The 26,261-nt window shown below is 45.7% G+C and overlaps 1 protein-coding gene across 2 annotated transcripts in view; it reads right to left on the bottom strand.

Annotated features, from left to right (window-relative positions):
- Window positions 1–26,261, bottom strand: part of IFT172 (intraflagellar transport 172) — a 1,173,227-nt gene that overhangs the window by 1,037,196 nt on the left and 109,770 nt on the right. For both annotated transcript variants that reach the window (XM_085613308.1, XM_085613307.1), the window contains exon 2: window positions 12,610–12,753. In XM_085613308.1, the coding sequence (XP_085469434.1) occupies window positions 12,610–12,753 (144 nt within the window). The remainder of the gene's footprint in view (window positions 1–12,609; window positions 12,754–26,261) is intronic.

Raw genomic sequence — 26,261 nt, forward strand, 5'->3', positions numbered from 1 at the left:
TTCGGGAAAGGGGCAGGTTTTTAGCGCTCAGGACGGGGGAGTGGGTCTGGGTATTTTTTATGGGCTGGGTTTGGGGGAGTTTTTTAGGAAGGGGCGGTTTTAGGCCTCAGGGCAGTGAAAGGGGTTGTGGCAGTTTTAGGGACAGCAGGGGGGGTAGTGTATGTTAAGGGGCAGGGTGTTAGGCCTAAGGGCAGGGAGAGGGAACAGGGTAGTTTTCATGGCAGGTTTTGGGCCTCTGAGCAGGGGAGGTGGTAGATAGGGGTTTGATAATTTAGGTCTTAGGGCGGGGGTCGGACTAGTGGCAAAGTTAACCACGCATACCCCCTTACCATACATGCCTTTACAACAAAATTGTGTGGTAAAGGGTGAACAACCTTTACAACGCAACTATTACAACGCACTACACTTACAACGAAATTTTTACAACGCAACATCCACTACAACGCATTCCATTACATCGCATGACACTACAACACATGTTTAAAAACTACCTTTACAACGCATTCCATTACATCGCATACTACCTTTACAACGCATACCATTACAACGCAATCCAACACTGTCCCTACTGTTGCACCCCCTGGAGTTAGAATAGTAATTTTTACCCCTATACTTTCCAATACTTACCTTAAATGCAATTTAATATTATGCGTTGTAATGGTATGCGTTGTAAAGGTAGTATGCGATGTAATGGAATGCGTTGTAAAGGTAGTTTTTAAACATGCGTTGTAGTGTCATGCTATGTAATGGAATGCGTTGTAGTGGATATTGCGTTGTAAAAAATGCGTTGTAAGTGCATGCGTTGTAAAAGTGTGCGTTGTAACTACATACATCCCAGGTAAAGGCATGCATACTAAAGGGCTGCGTGGTAGAGGCACAGGTGGTTTAGCCATGTACGCCTCTATCATACAACCTTTGAGGAACAATGGCTTTAACTCCGCTTCAAAGAGAATGCTTGTTATTTGGCTTCAAACAAACCATATGAAATCCTCGGCCAAAACAGTATCCCAAACTCAACTGTTTGCATCTTCAAAGAGGAAAGTCTAGCATTGCATAGGAAAAAAACTCAGAGTAGGGCAGCCCTACACCTCTAAAATCATAGATTCCTTCATATGAGAGTAAAGGAGTCTTGGGTAAATGCCGCAACTCTGGTGCAAAATGAAGCAAACATCTTCAGTTCTTGCAGAATCTTTCATCTCAGCAGATTTACCAAACCACAGAGCCTATATGGTGCCTAAAACGGATTGATCTGTCTCTTGAAATTTAAGAAGTAAAAGGTCCAGATTATATACCGCTGTCTCTGCTGCATATAAAGGATAAAGAATGAATGAACAGACCCCAATCCTGCCACATGTAAAAATCAGAGTACTAGATATCTCTTGACTTCTTACCTCTGCTGGGCCTGAGTGGATCAGTGACTACTCCTAGGTGAGTAATGTCTTCCCTTCATTTTTTTTTTTTATCTTTTAAGTACAGAGGTGCTTTGTCCAGTATAAGAAGAAACATGGGTCATAGGAATCTCACAACTTTGTCCTACCTTGTGGTGTACCTGAAGGATTTGTATTCAGGGGGCTTGCAATGTAGCGCTGTTAGACCTGTCAGCCCTTTGGATGGTCCCTCCTCATCATTATTTATTTTGTCCCACTTTTGCCTCAAACCCTGTTAGAATTTTTCCTTTTTGGGAACCACCAGACTTTTTAGTGTTGATGCAGGGTCAGGGAGCCATTTTCCCTACCCCTGGAACTTCTGTCTGAGGGCCTGAGACACAAAATGGTGGCCACCCATTGTCACCTGAGAAATAGCCAGAACACACTAGAGGTTTCTAGAACCTTCTGCAACATTCTAGAACCCTGGGACAGAGGGAGGCAGTTTAGAATGTTGGGAGGTCATCTCAGGGAGGCAGTTGGCAGTTGGCACCTGACTGGAGAGGAGAGAGGACAGAGATTGAGAAGGAGGAAGGAGTGAGGCAGCAGGGGTGGAAACCAGTGCTTGGAGTGGGGTCCAGAAACCCACCCTTGATGCTAGTCCCTACTGACCAAGCCCAGCCTAGAGCCCTGTGTGGGATCAAGATCAGAAAAACCATCTTAAGGACCTAAATATTGTGAAGAGGCCTTGAAGAGGAAGAACAGCAAGTTCCTGACCTGTTCAGCAGTGCTCTCCTGGAGTCCTGACGTCGAGAAGCCTGGAGACCTGGAGCCCGAGGTGGAGAAGCGGCGCTGACAGAAAGCAGACGTCGTACCCGTAGCCGCCAGAGGTCGAGAGAGGGCGCCGACGGAGGTCGTGGAGAGGCACCGAAGGTCGAGTAGGAAGTCACCGGAGGTCGAGGTGAGGCGTCGACGGGGGAGTGAAGTCTGCCCTCCGGAGTCGCCGGAAACCAAGGTGAAGCGCGCAGGAGGTCGGGAGTGGAGGTCGCACTCCGGAGTCGCCTGAGGTCGAGGTGAAGCGCGCAGGAAGTCGGGAGTGGAGATCGCACTCCGGAGTCGCCGGAACCCGAGGTGGAGCCGACGGAGGTCGGGAGTGGAGGTCGCACTCCGGAGACACCCGGAAGCGGGGAGACCGTGACCCTGTGACGCCGGAACACGACATCGAGCCAAGGCCGCCCAGCGACATCGATCCGGAGCCGCCTCACGGCACCGACCCGGCGTCAGGTAAAGCAGATCGACGCGACATCGAACCGAGGCCGCCCAGCGACATCGAACCGGAACCGCCAGACGGCATCGACATGGTGTCAAGTGGAACAGATCGACGCGACATCGAACCGGAACCGTCTCACGGCGTCGACTCGGCGCCAGCGGAGCCGATATTCGCAGAAGGGACAGTAAGTGGTAGAAAGGGCATCTGAGGCCCTGTGGAGCCCTAAAAGACCATTCTAGGGGCTAGAGGGGTGTTAGGACCAGCCTGGGAGTGCTAGGGGGTGAACTGAGACTGGTGCAGGGACCTGTGTGAGGGACTGTGTAGTTGGGAGAGCCAGAACCTTAGGTTACCCTCATTCTACCTCAGCTTAGGCTCCAGCCTTGACCACTCTAGGGGGGACATCCCCAGGCCACCCCAGTGACCACAAGCTGTACTTGGGCATAGTAAAACCAAACTACCTCATAAATGTGATCTGATTTGCAATTGTTATTGATTGCTTATATTATTTATTGAAGGTGTTTTATTTATTGTCTGACTGTATTTATTCCTGCATTGTATTTATTGTCTGACAGTATTTATTTGCCCTCTGTATTTATTGCCCCCCTATTTATTCCTTGCTTATTTATGACCTGATCCTATTTATTGAAACCCCACTGTGGTATTATTTATTTGACCTGCTATTTTCAAGAAAAGTCTTATGGTATTGTATGTATGTTATGAACCCTGCAACTAAGAGAAAATAAGATAAAGACAAACTACTTTCTTTCATAATTTTTACGGTGTAGTGTCGTTTTTGGCATGGATGAACGCATGGTTATTGTGTGGGTGTGACGTACGCTTAACACGGTGCCTGTACCCCAACCGCTCGAGCCAAGCTACCATTGTGCTGGGAACCTGGTGACTGCTAACCCGGTTGCCCGGTTTCCAACATAAAATTGGTGTTCAGCGGTGGGATAGAGCTGTGCTTGCGTCCACTCGACAATAACTGTGGGTAGTCCATAGGCCTACACCGGGAGTTTTCTCCAAGCGGACTTCCTAATTTTGAGTTTTGTTTTTCCAAATTTACTTCTGGTGGTGGGAGGAGGTATTACAAAAGGTACCCCCCGCATAGCTTCTGTAAGCAACTGTCTTCTATCCTGAGTGGGCAAAATGGAGTTTGTGTTGGAGGATGTGGAAACCTACACTGTGGCCCAACTCAGAGAGTTTTGTGAGCGAGAGGGGGTGTTTTGTCCCCAAGGTGCAAAGAAGGGTGAGCTCCAAACCAGCTTGAGGGCTTGGGGGGAGGCACGACGAGAAAGTAAGGCTGAAAAGGAGGACAGGGATGGAGAGACTGACCGCGAGGGGGCTGGTTTGTACCAACCTGAGGTGGGGAACCTAGTAGAGGGGCCCAGAACACTTTCAAGGAAGGGCAGCAGTGTCTCTAGTGGCGGCTTATCAGAAGTAGAATTAACTGACCGGAGGGAGAAAAGACAGCTCACATGGAAGTTGGCGGAGCTGGAGAAAGAGAAGGAGGAACGGAGGATGGCTCACGAGTTGAGGCTCAAGGAGATGGATCTCTAGATCCAACGAGTCGGGGCACAAACTGTTCCTAATGGTGGCAGCAAAGACAGAGAAATCACCAGGGAACCCAAACCCTATCTGCCAAAAGACATAGTAGCTAGCTATAGTGCAGGGGATGATATCGCCAAGTGGCTAGCGGCCTATGAGGTCTCCCTAAGAGCCCATGGGGTTCCAGAGAAATATTGGGGAGGAGGATTGTATAAATACATGCCTCCAGCTGGCAGGGATACATTATTGGCCCTGGAGCAGGATGAGCAGACCCACTACCCCACCATGAAAGTGGCGCTCGTAAGAAAGTTTGGACTAACACCCGAGAAGTACAGACAGAAGTTCCGGGGTAGCCACAAACTGGGCACACAGAATTGGGTGGATTTCCTGGACTATGCAAAGAAGGCATTAGAGGGTTGGATACAGGGCAGCGAGGTGAGGGACTACGAGGGGTTGTTTGATTTGATGTTGAAGGAACACCTGCTCGAAAAATGTTTCCCTGAACTGCGTCAACACCTGGTGGATAGCAAGCTGACCAATCCCCGGAAGCTTGCTGAGGAGGCGGACATTTGGGCTAGTACCCGGGTGTCCACAAGGGGGACTGGAGGGGACTCTCAAAAGACCGGACAGGGCGCCCCCCAGAAGAAAGAGGGAGGGGAAAAGATAACGGAGTTCTCCAAAGGCCCCCAAAATAGTTTCCAAGGGAAGGGAACGGGATTCATCCCTAGGGCTAACCCACCCAGAAACCCTAATCCTGGCCAGAGTCAGCAGCCAAGGGTTGTCCATTGCTACGAGTGCGGTGGTGTCGGACACTATAAGGGAGATGTGAAGTGCCCAAAAAGACCACCCCCTCCCATTGGAGGAAAGGCCCCCGGAGTAGCTAGTGTAGTGCACGGGGAGGAGATGCCCTTAACTAAGGGAAGGGAGTGGGCGGGTGTCACTTTAGTGTCCCTGGGAGAACGGGAGATGGTTCCTAAGATCCAGGTGCCCGCAAATACCATAAAGTATGGGCAGTGGGTCACCATCAACGGTCAAAGAGGGGAGGCTCTGAGAGACACAGGAGCCAGTATGACTATGGTACGTAGCCAACTGGTGTCTCCAAAGCAGGTAATTCCCGATGTACTCCACCCAGCCGCGATGGCTGACGGCAGAACCGGCCACTATCCGGTGGCCGAGGTTCCCTTTGAATGGGAGGGGGTTGCAGGTTCACTTCGAGTTGCCGTAAGCCCTGCCGTGCCGGTTGATTGTCTACTGGGGAATGACATGGAGCACAATGCTTGGAAGGAGGTGGAATACCGGACTCATGCTGAGATGCTGGGTACACCTGACTGGGCCCGTGTTAGCACAGGGTCCGCGACTACCCGGAGAGGGAGTTTGTTTCGACTGGAGCCTGGAACAAAGGCACAGCCGGCTGCCGACCAAGGGAAGAACCGAGGACAGGAGGAGCCTGCCTCGGCATCCGCGCCCCGTGTGACGGATAGGCCACCGGAGGTGGTGGACCAGGAGTCCGCGGTGGGGGATGTTACCAAACTGGAGGACCTACCCATCCCGGCCGAGTGGCACGTGGAGGGAGGGCCGACCAGGGAGGAATTCTGCAAGGGCCAGAGGGAGTGCCCTACCCTTGAGGGACTGAGGCGACAGGCCGAAGCCCAGGCAGCAGGGAACGTTGAGGGGAACTACAACCTTTACTGGGAGGATGGCCTCCTCTACAGTGAACCCAAGGCACCCCTACATGGATCGTCACGAGCCTTAGTAGTCCCTCAACGTTACCGAGCCTTCCTACTGGAATTGGCTCACGAGATCCCCTTGGCAGGACACCTGGGGCAAGACAAGACCTTCGCCCGTCTTGTCCCACACTTTTATTGGCCTCAAATGAAAGTGTCGTCCGACACCTACTGCCGGACATGTGTGTCTTGCCAAGCCAGTGGGAAAACAGGGGTGAAGCTGAAAGCTCCCCTGGAACCACTTCCTGTCGTTAGCACCCCCTTTGAAAGGGTGGGCATCGACATTGTGGGTCCGTTAGATCCGCCTACTACAGCTGGTCACAGGTTCATCCTGGTTCTGGTGGATCATGCCACGCGGTACCCAGAGGCCATACCTCTGAGGACCATTACTGCACCTGTTGTGGCTAGGGCCCTGATGGGAATCTTTACCCGAGTGGGTTTTCCCAAGGAAGTTGTGTCCGACAGGGGGACCAACTTCATGTCAGCATACATGCGGGCGATGTGGAAGGAGTGTGGAGTGACCTACCGGTTCACCACTCCTTACCACCCCCAGACCAATGGTCTGGTGGAGAGGTTCAATAAGACCTTGAAAGGCATGATCAGAAGTCTGCCTGAAAGCCTGCGGAGGAAATGGGACGTCCTCCTATCCTGTCTATTGTTCTCTTACAGGGAAGTGCCACAGAAGGGAGTGGGCTTCAGCCCCTTCGAGCTTTTGTATGGGCACCCTGTGCGTGGACCTCTCAGCCTGGTGAGAGACGGATGGGAAAGAACTCCCAGAAAGCTTCCCCAGGACGTGGTGAGCTACATGCTGGCCTTCCGGAGCCAAATGGCTAAGTTGTGGAAGCAAGCTTCTGACAACTTGGAAGCCAGCCAAGCAGTGATGAAGGCGTGGTATGACCACAATGCTCACCCGGTGGAGTTGGAGCCTGGCCAGAAGGTGTGGGTGATCGAACCAGGAGAGCTTAGCGCCCTCCAGGATCGCTGGTCAGGACCCTTTGAGGTGTTGGAGAAGAAGGGTAAGGCTACCTACTTGGTGGATCTGAAGACCCCTCGTCAGCCCCTACGGGTGCTGCATGCCAACCGCCTCAAACCCCACCATGAGAGGCCCGAAGTCATATTGGTGATGGTGACTGACGGAGCAGAGGACGTGGAAAGCGAGCCTCTCCCCGACTTATTTGCGTCTCAAGAAAAGGATGGGTTGGTGGAGGGAGTGATTCTCTCCCCGTCCCTAACTCCTGAACAGCAGGAGGACTGCCGCCAGGTCCTGGGGCAGTACTCTTCGTTGTTCTCCCTTGTTCCGGGTAGGACTCACCTGTGCGTCCATGACGTGGACACAGGAGACAGCCCACCTGTGAAGTCAAAGATCTACCGGATGACAGACAAGGTGAAGGCCAGCATTCACAGTGAAGTCACTAAGATGCTGGAGCTAGGAGTAATTGAACCTTCCAGCAGCCCCTGGTCCAGTCCGGTGGTACTAGTACCAAAAGCTACACCACCGGGTGCCCAACCGGAACTGAGGTTCTGTGTGGACTACCGGGGACTGAATTCAGTAACCAAGACTGATGCTCATCCGATCCCGAGGGCGGATGAACTGATTGACCGGCTGGGAGCTGCCCAATATCTGAGTACCTTTGACCTTACTTCTGGGTACTGGCAGATCTCTCTGACTGATGGAGCTAAGGAAAGGTCAGCCTTCTCCACGCCCAAGGGCCACTTCCAGTTCTGCGTGATGCCCTTTGGGCTCAAGAACGCACCTGCCACGTTTCAGCGTCTGGTGAACCAGATCCTCACTGGAATGGAGAGTTTCTCTGCTGCTTATCTGGACGACATTGCCGTCTTCAGTAACAGCTGGGAGGATCACTTGCGTCACCTGCAAGCTGTTCTCCAGGCCCTGAAACACGCTGGTTTAACGATCAAGGCCAGTAAATGCCAGATCGGGCAAGGGTCGGTAGTGTACCTTGGACACTTGGTGGGTAGGGGAGCGGTGCAACCCCTCCAGGCGAAAATCGAGACTATCATGGCCTGGGAACCCCTCAAGACTCAGACTGAGGTCCGAGCTTTTCTGGGCCTCACAGGATATTACCGCCGCTTCGTGAAGGGGTATGGGACCATTGTGGCCCCCCTCACGGAGCTTACGTCCAAGAAACAACCTCGACGGGTAGTCTGGACGGAGGCTTGCCAGCAGGCCTTTGTGAAACTGAAGCAAGCCATGTGCGAGGCCCCAGTCTTAAGGGCCCCAGATTTTTCCAAGGAGTTCATTGTCCAGACGGATGCATCGGAACATGGCATTGGGGCAGTGTTATCGCAACTCAATGAAGAGGGTCTGGATCAACCCGTGGTCTTCCTATCCCGGAGACTACTTCCCAGGGAACAGAAGTGGAGTGCAATAGAGCGTGAAGCCTTTGCAGTGGTATGGGCTCTGAAGAAGTTGCGGCCATACCTGTTTGGCTCGCACTTCCTAGTTCAGACCGACCACAGACCCCTTCGTTGGCTGATGCAGATGAAGGGGGAGAATCCCAAGTTGTTGAGGTGGTCTATCTCCCTACAGGGAATGGACTTTCAGGTGGAACATCGGCCTGGAGTGGACCACGCCAATGCAGACGGTCTCTCAAGGTATTTCCGCCTTAGTGATGAGAACTCCCAAGGGGTTGGGTAGCTCTCCCCACTTTCAGCTGGGGGGGGCGCGTGTTAGACCTGTCAGCCCTTTGGGTGCTCCCTCCTCATCATTATTTATTTTGTCCCACTTTTGCCTCAAACCCTGTTAGAATTTTTCCTTTTTGGGAACCACCAGACTTTTTAGTGTTGATGCAGGGTCAGGGAGCCATTTTCCCTACCCCTGGAACTTCTGTCTGAGGGCCTGAGACACAAAATGGTGGCCACCCATTGTCACCTGAGAAATAGCCAGAACACACTAGAGGTTTCTAGAACCTTCTGCAACATTCTAGAACCCTGGGACAGAGGGAGGCAGTTTAGAATGTTGGGAGGCCATCTCAGGGAGGCAGTTGGCAGTTGGCACCTGACTGGAGAGGAGAGAGGACAGAGATTGAGAAGGAGGAAGGAGTGAGGCAGCAGGGGTGGAAACCAGTGCTTGGAGTGGGGTCCAGAAACCCACCCTTGATGCTAGTCCCTATTGACCAAGCCCAGCCTAGAGCCCTGTGTGGGATCAAGATCAGAAAAACCATCTTAAGGACCTAAATATTGTGAAGAGGCCTTGAAGAGGAAGAACAGCAAGTTCCTGACCTGTTCAGCAGTGCTCTCCTGGAGTCCTGACGTCGAGAAGCCTGGAGACCTGGAGCCCGAGGTGGAGAAGCGGCGCTGACAGAAAGCAGACGTCGTACCCGGAGCCGCCAGAGGTCGAGAGAGGGCGCCGACGGAGGTCGTGGAGAGGCACCGAAGGTCGAGTAGGAAGTCACCTGAGGTCGAGGTGAGGCGTCGACGGGGGAGTGAAGTCTGCCCTCCGGAGTCGCCGGAAACCAAGGTGAAGCGCGCAGGAGGTCGGGAGTGGAGGTCGCACTCCGGAGTCGCCGGAACCCGAGGTGGAGCCGACGGAGGTCGGGAGTGGAGGTCGCACTCCGGAGACACCCGGAAGCGGGGAGACCGTGACCCTGTGACGCCGGAACACGACATCGAGCCAAGGCCGCCCAGCGACATCGATCCGGAGCCGCCTCACGGCACCGACCCGGCGTCAGGTAAAGCAGATCGACGTGACATCGAACCGAGGCCGCCCAGCGACATCGAACCGGAACCGCCAGACGGCATCGACACGGCGTCAAGTGGAACAGATCGACGCGACATCGAACCGGAACCGTCTCACGGCGTCGACTCGGCGCCAGCAGAGCCGATATTCGCAGAAGGGACAGTAAGTGGTAGAAAGGGCATCTGAGGCCCTGTGGAGCCCTAAAAGACCATTCTAGGGGCTAGAGGGGTGTTAGGACCAGCCTGGGAGTGCTAGGGGGTGAACTGAGACTGGTGCAGGGACCTGTGTGAGGGACTGTGTAGTTGGGAGAGCCAGAACCTTAGGTTACCCTCATTCTACCTCAGCTTAGGCCCCAGCCTTGACCACTCTAGGGGGGACATCCCCAGGCCACCCCAGTGACCACAAGCTGTACTTGGGCATAGTAAAACCAAACTACCTCATAAATGTGATCTGATTTGCAATTGTTATTGATTGCTTATATTATTTATTGAAGGTGTTTTATTTATTGTCTGACTGTATTTATTCCTGCATTGTATTTATTGACTGACAGTATTTATTTGCCCTCTGTATTTATTGCCCCCCTATTTATTGAAACCCCACTGTGGTATTATTTATTTGACCTGCTATTTTCAAGAAAAGTCTTATGGTATTGTATGTATGTTATGAACCCTGCAACTAAGAGAAAATAAGATAAAGACAAACTACTTTCTTTCATAATTGTTACGGTGCCTGTACCCCAACCGCTCGAGCCAAGCTACCATTGTGCTGGGAACCTGGTGACTGCTAACCCGGTTGCCCGGTTTCCAACAAGCGCCTAATAGTGTAAATCTGGGGAGCCTCTAGTACAGGAAGCAGAGAGGGCCTGGGGATCTCTTAACTTCCTCTTATGTGCTATGCCTAACGCATGAATCAGGGGTGCTTCTGGCACAGGAAGCAACACTTGGCTAAAAGATCTCTTAACCTCCTCCTGTGCTTTGACTAAAGTTTGAAACAAGCAGAGTCATCTCTGGGGCGATCATTGGTGGCCACCTGAGCTCGGTTCAACTCCTCTTCCTGTTACCGAGGTTAAGAACCTTGGGACTTGGCTGGATTCCAAACTCAGTTTTGCCTGTCACACCAAGAAAACTGCTGCTACGTGTTTTGGGATTCTACGTAGGCTTAGACCTATTTTTTTATTTTTTGATGCTCCAACCAGACAGCTTATTGTTCAAGCCACTATTCTGTCCAGGTTGGATTATGCGAGCTCTCTCTTGCTGGGGGCTAATTTGGCCGAACTTTCCAGACTTCAACGCGTTCAAAACGCTGCTGCCAGGGCCCTGGTTGGCTTACCGAGATTTTGTTCGGCCAAAAATACTATTGTTAAACTGCATTGGCTCCCTGTTGCTCAGAGGATTAAGTTCAAATCCCTGTGCCTTGCGTTTAAAATTCTGAAGCACTCTTCTCCTCAGATTTTGGAGCATTTTATTCTGCCTTATGTTCCCTCGCGCCCTCTAAGATCCTCTGGTCTTTATTTGGTCACAGTTCCGCGCTTTAAGAGAGCTAGGGTCGGTGGCCGCTCCTTCAGAGTTCTTGCTGCCAGGCTCTGGAACTCTCTTCCTGTCCATATCCGCGCAATTAATGAACTCTTTGCCTTTAGGAAGGCTGTGAAAACCTTTCTTTTTCCTTTGGATACTTAGTGCTGCTATGTTCTTGTTTATGGCATTACCTGCGTCCGGTTTTCTGTCCTTATAGCGCCGGGACGCCCCTTTGCTGGGGCAGCTGTGCGCTCTATAAATCCGGATAACATAACATAACATAACATAACAAACAGGGGCACCTCTTTCACAGGAAGCGACAAGGGGCCTTTGTTTCGCTTCTGCTATGGGCTACTCCTAAAGTAAAAATCAGGGGCGCCTTTGGCACATACAGTAATGACTCTCTTCAGTGCTATATGAATCAGAGTGACTATGGCACAGCAGGTGATGCCGGTCCCCGGAGCTCTTTACCGATTCCTATGTGCTATGTCTAGAGTATGCCAGGATCACCTCTGGCAGAGGAAGTGATGTGTGCCTGGCAATCTCTTTATTTCTTTGCTTGTGCTGTGCCTAAAGCATGGTATCTACTATCACAAGGAAACAACGTGCAGTACAGGAGCCCTCTTACATCTTCATATCTGCTGCACATGAAGATTAAATTAGGTGAGTATCCTAGCACAGGAAACGATTGAGCGGTAGGAATCAATTTACTGATTACCAGAGACGATGCATGCTGCAGGAAATGTTTACTTCTTGCTTTGTGCAGCACCTGAAAAATACTCCTTCTAATGAACTCAACCTGAAGGAAGAGCAACCATGAATGCAAGAAGGATAAAGGATATTAAACTCTTCTGGAATAGAGAGAAATGAAAGACCTAGGAAACGTTCTACCTCTGCCTGGGAGTAATCCCTAAAGGACAAGTGACTAGTTAACAATGCAAGGTGTCGCAAATTCTTTTAAACCTGCCCTCGGCTGTATCTAAACAATGAATGTTCGGAGAACTTCTGGATACGGGACAATGTACATCTTAGGACTAACTATTTATCACGCAATTACTTTTATTTATAACATTTTGCCCTCAGAAAATTCCTGCACAAGAAGCAATGCATGGTGACAAAATCTCTTTACTTCCGGCTCTGTATATAAAGGATATGTTCAATTAGAGATAGCAAATGCATAACATATCAACTTCCTGTTCTCATAGTTATGTACTATAGCAAGTGTCAAATAGCTTCTCCTAAATCAAAAGATATATTTTGGTGTTAAAATTTTCCCCATTCCTCCAACACGTAGTATCCTGAACACATTTGCCAGCAGGCTCGGGACTACACTGGCCTGGCTCAGAATCAATATAAAGAAAATGTATTCACTGTGTCTGAAATTGGGTTATATTTGGATAAGAATCCGGCAGTACAGTTTACGTGCATTATATTACCAGAAGCAATGTCAAAAGCAGACAGAATAGTGACAATGAGTAGGTTAGTTCCTTACCTTCGCATCCGCAGGTTTGGTGGAAAACTTATCCCGACGCTCCCCTTGCTCGTCATACAGAAGCACAACTCTGTCCACTGTGCAGACAGCAAACTTGGCATTATTTTGGGACCAGGCCATGCAGGTCACCTTTGCAGCTCCATCCTGGAATAAACCAAAACGCATGCGGTCATTGTTTAACGTGGGCACCAAAAGAATGTTTGCTACTGGTTCATTTAAGTGGGATGAGTGGATGGACGAGAGAATGGGTTAGTAGGCACAGTTGGGGGATGTGGGTGGTGATAATCGCGGACAGTGAGTGAAAGGACAAGGGCAGTGCAAAATATACAATACAACTGCAGTTACACTTGGGGCAATGTTGAACCAGTCCGCCTAAAAAATATGCATTAACTGTATTATACAATATTAAAGATTTGCGACCAAGATAACACGCTTCCATTGGAAAAGTGGACCTCTGCTCCTGGCACTTGTGACACAAAGCACCTTGAAACCTTCCCAGCTACACTACAGGGTTTATTAACGGAGCTTGATGATTTCCACATACAATAGGTAGGTCCTGTTTACGAGAAAGCAGTCACCTACAAACAACTTATATATGCTGGACTCTGAGGAGATAGTGAGAAGGTACCGGCATTGTCAGTGGCATCAATTTGTCCAATACCATACTAATAGATATATATATATATATATATATATATATATATATATATACACACACACAAATATATATATATATTCACAGAAAAAAACATAGGTTTCAGGGGTGTAACTATAACTCGCGCGCCCGCAATGCACTGCTGATGATGATGATGTCACATATTGCATCATTCATGACATGGTCAGTGACACCACTGATGACATCTCAAATGACATCACTGATGACATCACTGATGACATCATCCACTGAATGTGGTTTAGGTTGAAATTTAAATATGTATTATATATATACCAATCTGTATTGAAGATTGAGTGGATATATAACTGTCTGGATGGAGGATTTAGTAGCTGTCTGACTGTCTTTTTAAGTGAGTAATTAAAAGTGTCTCACTTAATACATGGATTAGTAACTAAACTATGTGAATGTGTGCAGCACTGTCTCTGTTGTTGTATAACATGCTGCATCAGTTGGTCACTAACTACATGAGTGTGTATATTAGTTATTGATTAGTTGGGTGAGTATTTGTATGGGACACTGAGTTTGTGTGTGGTTGGATGGGGTGTGTGTAACTCTATGCATAGATGTCTGAATGGTTGATTGACTAGGTGTATGGGTTTAAGAGTGCATGTGGAAACAGTTGTTTGGGTGACTGAGTGTATTTATTTGTGTGTTGGTGAGCGAATATATGTTTTAGTTGTACATCTTCAACAAAGTAAAAAAAATAAAAGGCATTGTATGTGAGAGTTGGTGTATATAAATAAGCATGTGTAAGAGTCAGTGATTGTGAGAGTAACTATATGAATGAGTGTATAATTGTAATGGTGCTTTTTTAACATATTAACGATGAATTACTATGTGTTTGAATAAATGAGGTGTTGTTGGATAATTGTGTAAGTGAGTACATTTAAGCGCAATAAAAAATTTTCATGAGTGAGTAGGATGACTGCATAACAGACTAAGATGACTGCTGATGTGTCAATGTCTATATATGTGTATAAGTGCATTTGATAGTGTTCTATTAATTAATGACTGCATGTATAGATGATTCTGTTGTTGAATGGGTAGTTGTGTGTGTAGACTAATCAGTGAGTGGGTATGCAGTAACTGGTATTGGTGTGTCAATGGTTTTAAATATGGTACTCTGTATTTTACAGTGAGTGATGAAAGGTTATACTAGTGTATGATGAGGTGTATCAGATTGTCAAGTGGATGATGTCATCAGTGATGTCATTTGAGATGTCATCAGTGATGTCATCAGTGATGTCACTGACCATGTTATGAATGATGCAATATGTGACATCATCAGCAGTGCATTGCGGGCGTGCGAGTTATAGTTAGCAGAACTAACTATAACCGAGGAATTTCTATGGTTTTGTATGAGTGAAATGGGCAGCTAACTAGAACACCCCTGAAACCTATGGTTTTTTTCTGTGAATTTCTAAGGTTTTTTAAATGCTAATTTCTAACTATAACGTCTCTGAAACCTATGTTTTTTTCAGTGAATTTCAAAGGTTTTTTAAATGCTAACTTTTAAGTGTGATAGTAGTTATATCTATTTTTTTGTACTGATTTTGTACAGTTTTTTTTAACTGTTTATTTATAAATATTTTATTCATTAAATAACATATTTTTCTGAAAATTGCAACAACAAAATTGTTTTTTAATTAAAACTGAAATATTGATTAATGTTCTTATTTTCATTTTTTATTTTAATATATTTATATTATTTTCTTTAAAAAAAATCCAATTTTTTTCGGAGTCGCGCACTCAAATTGTACACATCACGGTGGGTGAGCGCATTCTAGCAGCCATTTTAGAAAAGTCATGAAGGATCCGCGTATGGTGTGCGACGGCTCTGTGTTTTTCAGTTACATCATATACATTTCATATCACATGATATGCGCGATCGGTATGCGACCAGTCTGTGACTCCTGCTCCCGCGCATTCGCGACACATGCGCATTACGGTACGAGATGTTTGCGCGGTTGCGGGTCCCGCGTGACATCATATACGTGCTGGGGCCCGCTGGGTGCGCGACTTCCGCAAAAAAAATGTATGTTCCAAAATGATATGTATGTGTCTTTAATATACATATTAGGGCAAGAGATTATGTAAGATATTCATCAAAATAATATATTTGTACTTATAATAAACTTATATTATTTTTTAAATATATTTTCGCGAAGTTTGGTGCGTGCATCGTGAGTGCAGAAAAGCAGGTCAGCAGAGCTGCTGTAGAGCCAGAGAACCAGGTCAGCAGAGCTGCTCTAGAGCCTAAGAACTAGGTCAGCAGAGCTGCTCTAGAGCCAGAGAACCAGGTCAGCAGAGCTGCTGTAGAGCCAGAGAAACCAGGTCAGCAGAGCTGCTTTAGAGGGAGAGAACCAGGTCAGCAGAGCTGCTTTAGAGCCAGAGAACCAGGTCAGCAGAGCTGCTCTAGCTGACACTGACTGACTGACACTGACTAATTGACACTGACTAATTGACACTGACTAATTGACACTGACACTGATTGACTGACACTGACTGACTGACACTGACTGACTGACACTGACTGACTGACACTGATTGACTGACACTGACTGACTACTCTCTACTCTGCACTATCACCTACTATTTTTTATATTTACATGCTGCCACTGGCCAGTTTGATTAGGAAGCATGGTTTTGAATTCACGTCATATGCTGATGACTCTCAGCTTGTAATCTCCATGGCCAAGCATCCCGATAACACAGCCGTCAAGTTTCATGCATGCTTGGAGGAGATCATAACCTGGATGAACCATAGCTTCCTAAAAATCAATACCGGAAAGACCAAAGTTATGGAATTTGGTCAGGGACAACCTCGATGGGACGCATCTTGGTGGCCAATGACAGCGGGGGAATGTCCCACCCCAGCACCTAAGATTAGAAATCTAGGAGTCATTTTTGACTGTAACTTAACTTTTTCTTACCAAGTTAACAGTATCACTTCCTCCTGTTTCTTTATAATTAAAACTTTGAAGAAGATCTTCCCCTTCATTAAGAAGGAATTACAGAAGTCAGTGGTAGCGGCTCTTGTACTCTCTAAGTTAGACTATTGTAATGGTCTACTATTGGGAATAAATAAGGCCCAAATGAGTAGGCTTCAATCACTACAAAACGCTGCTGCCAGATTACTCCTTGACATACCTAGGGGACAATCTATTTCTGCTGGTATTCGAACTCTGCACTGGCTCCCATTTCAGCATCGAGTCGATTTCAAGGCCCTATGTCTGGTCCATAAAGCTTTTCATGGAGGAGGCGCTAAGGCTATCCGTTTTTTGTTCAGACCTTACATCCCTACTCGACCATTAAAGTCTAGTGCATTAGGTCTTCTCCATGTAGACAGGATCAGGAAGGCAAGATGGGGTGGTAGAGCTTTCTCCCACTGTGCAGCCAAGCTATGGAACTCGCTGTCCACTGCCATACGTCTCCAACCAGAAAGACTCCTTTTTAGGATGGCCTTAAAGACCTGGCTGTTTGCTATAACATAGACAACTGGTATGGGCTTTTAACACAGGTACTCTCCCCTTAGCGCCAAGACGCCACAGCATACGAGCGCTCTACAAACACATCCTATCCTATCCTATCCTACTACTCTACTACTGACTCTCTACTACTCACTCTCTACTACTCACTCTCTACTACTCACTCTCTATTACTCACTCTCTATTACTCACTCTCTACTACTCACTCTCTACTACTCACTCGCTACTACTCACTCGCTACTACTCACTGTCTACTACTACTCTCTCTACTAATCACTCGCTACTACTCACTCGCTACTAATCACTCGCTACTACTCACTGTCTACTACTACTCTCTCTACTAATCACTCTCTAATACTCACTCTACTACTTTCTACTACTCTCTACCACTCACTCTCTACCACTCACTCTCTACTACTCTCTACTACTCACTCGCTACTACTCACTCTCTACTACTCACTCTCTACTACTCTCTGCTGCTCTCTACCACTCACTCTCTACTACTCTACTACTCTCTCTCTACTACTCTCTCTCTACTACTCTCTCTCTCTACTACTCTCTCTCTACTACTCACTCTCTACTACTCACTCTCTACTACTCACTCTCCACTACTCGCTTTCCACTACTCGCTTTCCACTACTCACTTTCTACTACTCACTCTCTACTACTCACTCTCTACTACTCACTCTCTACTACTCACTCTCTAATACTCACTCTCTAATACTCGCTCTCCACTACTCGCTCTCTACTACTCGCTCTCTACTACTCGCTCTCTACTACTCGCTCTCCACTACTCGCTCTCCACTACTCTCTCTCTACTACTCTCTCTCTACTACTCGCTCTCTACTACTCGCTCTCTACTACTCGCTCTCTACTACTCGCTCTCTACTACTTGCTCTCTGCTACTTGCTCTCTGCTACTTGCTCTCTGCTACTCGCTCTCTACTACTCTCTAGTACTCAATCTACTACTCACTCTCTACTACTCCACTACTCTCTACTACTCACTCTCTACTACTCACTACTACTCTCTCTCTACTACTCTCTACTACTCACTCTCTACTACTCTCTACTACTCACTCTCTACTACTCTCTAATACTTTCTCTCTGCTACTCACTCTACTACTCACTCTCTACTACTCACTCTCTACTACTCTCTACTACTCCCTCTCTACTACTCTCTACTACTCTCTACTACTCACTCTCTAATACTCACTCTACTACTCTCTACTACTCTCTACTACTCACTCTCTGATACTTTCTCTACTACTCTCTACTATTCACTCTCTACTCTCTATTACTCGCTCTCTACTCTCTACCTCTCTCTCTACTACTCTCTACCTCTCTCTCTACTACTCTCTACCTCTACACCTCTACCTCTACACCTCTACACCTCTACCTCTACACCTCTACCTATACACCTATACACCTCTACCTCTCTACGTCTCTGTACATGCACACATATGCACATATATATATGCATATATATGCATATGCATTTATATATATGTAAGTGTCGAACAAACCTCTCTGTAAGAGAAGGGAATGAACCGCACTCCTTCCGGTAATTTTAAAAGCATTTTATTTCCATGCTGGCATTTCCTTATGCATTTCTGTCACATCTTTGACCTTCATCAGAGGGAAGCCGTAACATTTTGAAGCAAGCAGCACACTGCACCGATAATTGCCGATTTAAATGATTTTAGCCCCCTGGTGGGCGCCTCGTTCGGCAGGATTAAAGGCATGCTGGACCATGTAGTGCGCTGAGTGCTTCCTGATTGTTATCCGATGTTGTTGGAAATTCGTTCTGCCTTTTCCTACACCGGAATCCCCATACACTTAATTTCTGCCGTGCTGGGGTCCCAACCAAAGTCCAGTCCTTGGTGGCACCAACTACTCTTAGTGTTTCCACAACTACAAATACGGTCCATTTTCTAGTAGTGTTTGGCGCTCTTGAAAGGCGGTGCGTTGCTCTGGGCTGGACCACGCCGAATAAACATCAAACAAACCTCTCTGTAAGAGAAGGGAATGAGCCGCACTCCTTCCGTAATTTTAAAAGCATTTAATTTCCATGCTGGCATTTCCTTATGCATTTCTGTCACATCTTTGACCTTCATCAGAGGGAAGCCGTAGCATTTTGAAGCAAGCAGCACACTGCACCGACAATTGCCGATTTAAATGATTTTAGCCCCCTGGTGGGAGCCTCGTTCGGCAGGATTAAAGGCATGCTGGACCATGTAGTGCGCTGAGTGCTTCCTGATTGTTATCCGATGTTGTTGGAAATTCGTTCTGCCTTTTCCTACACCGGAATCCCCATACACTTAATTTCTGCCGTGCTGGGGTCCCAACCAAAGTCCAGTCCTTGGTGGCACCAACTACTCTTATATGTAAGTGTATATATATATATATATATATTCAGTTAAAAAACCATAGGTTTCACACATGTTATAGTTAGCTGGGCATTTCACTCGTAAAAAACCATTGAAATTCCCACGTTATAGTTAGTTCAGATAACTAGAACTCGCGCGACCGCAATCCACTGCTGATGACGTCACATATTACATCACTCATGACATGGTCAGTGGCATCACTCATGACATCACTGATGACATCATCCTTGTGATAGAGTGGCGGTCGCGCGAGTTATAGTTATCTGAACTAACTAAAACTTGGGAATTTCAATGGTTTTTTACGAGTGAAATGTCCAGCTAACTATAACATGTGTGAAACCTATGTTTTTTTAAGTGAATTTGCAAGGTTTTTTAAATGCTAATTCCTAACTATAACGTGTGTGAAACCTATGGTTTTTTAAGTGAATTTGTAAGGTTTTTTAAATGCTAAGTTATGTATGTTTTATTATATTTTTTTATATATTTATTTTACAATAAGCTACCTATGTATATAGTTATAGATTGACTGTATTCTGTAATATGGAATGGTTCGTTTAAAATGTGTGTTTTTTTTAAAGGTTTTTCACCGTGCGCGCTCCCCGCGATTTTTTGAAAAGAAAAAGGTTTTTTTCACCCTTCGGGGTCCTCCAGGGACCCCCTGACAAAGGCTAGGGGGTCAGGAACTCTCTACCCTGCCCCCTTTTCACGTTCTCCACCTTTCTTTTTCACTGTCACACACAAAACACACAAAATGGCGGCCGACACTTCCTGATTTCGACCGATTCGAATGTTGACTGACATGTAACCACCAATCAGAATTATGCTCGCGCATGTTATGGTGCGCGCACGGTGCGCGCTTATAGATATTTATGTGCTTTTAAATGCAATTTTCTCAGGAACTACTGAACAGATTGACACCATATATGCAAAAGGCACATGCCTGACCTGAGGACTACCTCTTTGCCAAATTTCAAGTAATTCTGTTCAGCCGTTCGGGCTGCACTTTCGACTAAAGGTCCTATGGGAAAATGCATGGGGAAAACGCGTTTTGGGACCCCCTCTTTTTTCTCAGCCCCCGCTTGACGAATCACCCCGAGACTTTCAGGGTAGGAGCTGAGTGGAGCGCCCCATTAGTTTTGAAAAGTTTGCGAGGATTCGTCAACCGGCGCCAAAGTTATTCAAAATAGAATTTTCAGATTTCCTATGATAACACGGTCCTAACTATAACTATCTACTGGCGACCGCCAGTAGATAATACATATATAAACATATAAATATAATCTGCATATCTATATAAATATAAATGCATGCAAACATATACATATATGCATATATATGCATGGTATGTACATGAAAGTTTGAAAAACTAATACATGCAAAGCTAAAAAGCCACCTAATTACAAACAGAATTGCTTTAACTTAAACGAGGGCGAGACCTATTGCATTTTCAATGCTTGTTTACTTTGATTCCATCAAGAAGGCATTCAGATGTGTCACACATTTTCTATAAATTCTGAATGGTAGCACTCTAGTTGCTCATTAGATCACTGTAGTAAAGCTACTGCTCACCAGGGAAGTCTGCTGCTGGTATTCAAAGTGCATTTTCAGTCTGCATGTCAGAATTTAATGAAATGGAAGAGGATTTGAAAAGTCAAAATGTGCCCTAATCTTTCTTTCTGCAGCACTAATCATAATTTCTATGGCAAAATTAACCCCCTCATTTTGTTCCTTTGCAAATTAAATGTTTTAAGTGTTACCACTTTATTAGAACATTGGAACGTTGGAAGCTCCATTGAAAACAATGGAGTGCTCCGGGCTTATAATGGCTGGTATAAGCCCGGAGCTCCAACATTCCAATGTTTCTTTGTTCACAGCTCTGGCTGTGAACAAAGGCTTCAGGGAGCTGGAGGGGATTTGAATCCCCTCGCGCTCCCTGAAGGCTTTATTTGTTAGAACATTCTGCCCTCTAGTGGCAGAATGTTCTCATAGCCTTATAGCCCTTCGTAGCAGGGCTATACCGGCAATTAAAGTCCCGCTGCTTTGTTAAAGTCCCTCGCCTTCGGCTCGGGCCTTTAACGCTGCAGCGGGCCTTTAATTGCCGGTATAGCCCGCTACGGCGGGCTATAAGGCTTTATTCCAATCAAGATGGCATCAGGTGTGCCATACTTTTGTCATAAGTAAGACTGTTAGCGCTCTAGTTGTTCTTTAAAACACTCTGGGACATTCTGTCATTGGGCTATACTTGGGCTACATCTCGGTGATATTTGTGCTACATTTGGGCTCTTTTGTCTCTGGTGGCCATCTTGGGAGACTTATTTGTTTTGAAGTTTCCTAATTTCCGCATTTACAACAGTCTCCTCAGTAGGAAATACTTTCAGGTTTTTTACTTTCATTCCATCAAGAAGGCATTCAGATGTGTCACACATTTGCCATAAATTCGGAATGTTAGCACTCTAGTTGCTTATTAGATCACTGTAGTAAAGCTACTGCTCACCAGGGAAGTCTGCTGCTGGTATTGAAAGTGCATGTTTCAGTCTGCATGTCAGAATTTTTTAATGAAATTGAAGAGGATTTGAGAAGTCACTCAAAATGTGCCCTAATTTTTCTTTTTTCCGCACTAATCATAATTTCTATGGCAAAATGAACCTCCTCATTGTGTTCCTTTTAAATTAAACTACTCACTCTCTACTACTCACTCTCTACTACTCTCTACTACTCTCTAATACTACTCACTCTCTACTACTCACTCTACTGCTCTCTATTACCCTCTACCACTCACTCTCTACTACTCTACTACTCACTCTCTACTACTCCCTCTCTACTACTCACTCTACTACTCTCTACTACTCACTCTCTACTACTCTCTACTACTCACTCTCTACTACTCTCTCTCTACTGCTCTCTCTACTACTCACTCGCTACTACTCACTACCACTCACTCTGTATCACTCTCTCTCTACTACTCTCTATCACTCTCTCTCTACTACTCTCTATCACTCTTTCTCTACTACTCTCTCTCTACTACTCTCTCTACTACTCTCTACTACTCTCTCTCTACTACTCTACTACTCACTCTCCACTACTCACTCTCTACTACTCACTATCTACTACTCTACTACTCACTCTCTACTACTCTACTACTCACTCTCCACTACTCACTCTCTACTACTCACTCTCTACTACTCACTCTCTACTACTCACTCTCTACTACTTTCTACTACTCTCTCTGCTACTCACTCTCTACTACTCTCTACTACTCACTCTCTACTACTCTACTACTCTCTCTCTACTACTCACTCTCTACTACTCTCTCTACTATACAGTCTCTACTACTTGCTCTCTACTACTTGCTCTCTACTACTCACTCTACTACTCACTCTACTACTCACTCTCTACTACTCACTCTCTACTACTCACTCTCTACTACTCTCTTCTACTTACTCTTTACTACTCCACTAATAACTCTCTACTAATCACTCTCTACTAATCACTCTTTACTACTCACTCTCTACTCACTCTCTACTACTCTCTACTACTCACTCTCTACTACTCTCTCCCTGCTACTCTTGCTCTGCGACTCTCTCTCTGCTACTCAGTCTCCGCTACTCACTCTCTACTACTCTCTACTTTTCTCTACTACTCACTCTCTACTACTCACTCTCTACTACTCACTACACTACTCTCTACTACTCTCTACTTCTCACTCTCTACTACTCACTCTCTACTACTCTCTCCTACTCACTCTCTGCTACTCTCTCTACTCTCTCTCTACTCTCTATTACTCATCCTCTACTCTCTACCTCTCTACCTCTCTCTACCTCTCTCTCTACTACTCTCTACCTCTACACCTCTATCTACACGCACACATATGCACATATATGCATACACATTTATATATATGTATGTGTATATATATATATATTCACTGAAAAAACCATAGGTTTCACACATGTTATAGTTAGCGGAAATTTTACTGATAAAAAACCAATGAAATTCCCCCGTTATAGTTAGTGCAGGCAACTATAACTCACGCGACCGCAATCCTCTGCTGATGCTAATACTGTATTTAGACACTTCTTTGCCCATGTCTTCTTCCATACATTTTTAGCTATACATATATTACAAATATTTTTTTTTCATAAAGACACATATGTCATCAGCAGAAGATTGCGGTCGCGTGAGTTATAGTTGCCTGCACTAACTATAACGGGGGAATTTCATTGGTTTTTTATCAGTAAAATTTCCGCTAACTATAACATGTGTGAAACCTATGGTTTTTTCAGTGAATTTGTACGTTTTTTTAAATGCTAAGTTACTTTACGCCATTCGTGGCGTGCACTCCCACTTAACGCAGTTCGTACCGCGCGCCCACTTTACGCAGTTAGTGCCGTACACGCAAGGTGGGCACGCGGTGCGCGTAGCGCACCGTGCGCACATGGAGGACATATTATGCGCTTCCTTGTGATAGGTAATCTGTTAAATTTAATTTGTAAGTGATGACAATAATACGCCATGCACAGAGTGTTTTTTTTTTTTATTAAAATTTTTAGCGTAAGCGGCGAAATTTTCAAAAAATAAAAATTTACCGTTTTTGGCCTTAGGGGATCTTTGAGGACTCAACTAACATGGCTATGTGCATGGGCGCTGTCTAAACAGCCCCTTTATATGTTTTTTGCCTTTGTTTACAGCCCCCCCTCAGAGTGCGAGAGAGAAAATGGCGGCCGCCGCTTCCTGGTTTCGACCGATTCGAATGTTTACTTAGATGTAACAGCCAATCAGAATCGCGCTCGCGCACGCCACCGTACGCGTACGGTAAGCTTACGGTAAGCGTACCGTAAGCTGGCTCAGATATATATATTGATTTAAAGGCTATTTTCTCAGAATCTACTGAACAGATTTACACCAAACCTACAAAAGGCACTTCCTTGACCTAGGGACTACCTCTCTGCCAAATTTCTAGTAATTCTGTTCAGCCGTTCGGGCTGTAGCCCTGTCTAAAGGTCCTATGGAAAAATGCATGGGAAAAACGCGTTTTGGGACCCCCCTTTTATCTCAGCCCCCGCTTGACGAATCCCCCCGAGACTTTCAGGGTAGGAGCGGAGCGTAGCGCCCCACCTATTTTGAGAAATTCGCGAGGATTCGTCAACCGACGCCAAAGTTATTCAAAATAGAATGTTGCGGATTTCCTATGGAAAAGGGGTCCTAACTATAACTACCTACTGGCGACCGCCAGTAGGTAATATATACATACATATATACACATATATATAATCTGCATATCTATATAAATAGAAATATAAATGCATGCATACATATACATATATGCATGTTATGTACATGAAATTTTGAAAAACACTAATAAAAGCAAAGCTAAAAAGCCACCTAATTACAAACAGAATTGCATTAACTTAAACGAGGGTGAGACCTATTGCATTTTCAATGCCTGTTTACTTTTGTTCCATCAAGAAGGCATTCAGATGTGACACATTTGCCATAAATTCTGAATGGTAGCACTCTAGTTTCTCATGAGATCACTGTAGTAAAGCTACTGCTCACCAGGGAAGTCTGCTGCTGGTATTCAAAGTGCATGTTTCAGTTTGCATGTCAGAACTTTTTAATGAAATAGAAGAGGATTTGAGAAGTCAAAATGTGCCCTAATTTTTCTTTCTGCAGCACTAATCATAATTTCTATGGCAAAATGAACCCCCTCATTTTGTTCCTTTGCAAATTAAATGTTTTATGTGTTACCACTTTATTCCAATCAAGATGGCTTCAGGTGTGCCATACTTTTGTCAAAAGTAAGACTGTTAGCGCTCTAGTTGTTCTTTAAAACACTCTGGGATTTCTGTCATTGGGCTATACTTGGGCTACATCTCGGTGATATTTGTGCTACATTTGGGCTCTTTTGTCTCTGGTGGCCATCTTGGGAGACTTGTTAAAAGTTTCCTAATTTCCTCATTTACTACAGTCTCCTCAGTAGGCATACTGTCAGTTTTTTACTTTGATTCAATGAAGAAGGCATTGAGATGTGTCACACATTTGCCATAAATTCAGAATGTTAGCACTCTAGTTGCTCATTAGATCACTGTAGTAAAGCTACTGCTCACAAGGGAAGTCTGCTGCTGGTATTGAAAGTGCATGTTTCAGTCTGCATGTCAGAATTCTTTAATGAAATGGAAGAGGATTTGAGAAGCCACTCAAATGTGCCCTAATTTTTCTTTCTGCAGCACTAATCATACATTCTATGGCAAAATGAACCCCCTCATTTTGTTCCTTTTTAAATTAAATGTTTTAAGAGTTACCACTTTATTCCAATCAAGATGGCTTCAGGTGTGCCATACGTTTATCATAAGTAGGACTGTTAGCGCTCTAGTTGTTCTTTGGAACACTCTGGGAAGCTGCTGTAGAACACAAAGGAATCAACTGACAGTCTCTGCTCTTGTTGGATGTACATGTTTTACTGAGAATGTCAGACTTCATTCTCACATAACTAAGAAAGATAATGTGAATTTACAGAAAATACGCTCTCAGTTTAGCTTATAGATCACCTTTCAAACCTCTGTGGGAAAAGCATGTGAAAATAGTTTTCTCTCAAACATGATTCATGATATCCCAGCAGAAGGCTTTTTCACATGGTAAAATCACCTTAGAACATACCACAATTCCTAAAATGAGTATGGTACCACCAACAAATGATTTATAATGTAACTAAAGTCTTAAAACCTTCTATTAACTGCAATGCTTTTTAATGAGGTGCTATCATGTATATTGGTCCCAAGATGGCTGCCAACACTTCTTGGATGAAGTGCTGACAGCCAATCAGATCTCACGATGAGATGTGTGGTTAGGCTCCGCCCAGATATATATGTGATTTTACTTTTGATTATCTCAGGAACTACTGAACGGATTTACACCATTTAAGCAAAAGGCATGACTCTGAACCAAGGTCTACCTTTCTGCCAAATTTGGTGCAATTCCGTTCAGCAGTTCGGGCTGTAGCTGCGTCAACAGGTCCTATGGGAAATTGCATGGGGAAAACGCGTTTTGGGACCCCCCTTTTTTCTCAGCCCCCGCTTGACGAATCACCGCAAAACTTTCAG

The sequence above is a fragment of the Triturus cristatus genome, chromosome 6 (genome assembly GCF_964204655.1).
Source record: "Triturus cristatus chromosome 6, aTriCri1.1, whole genome shotgun sequence".
Taxonomy (NCBI): domain Eukaryota; kingdom Metazoa; phylum Chordata; class Amphibia; order Caudata; family Salamandridae; genus Triturus; species Triturus cristatus.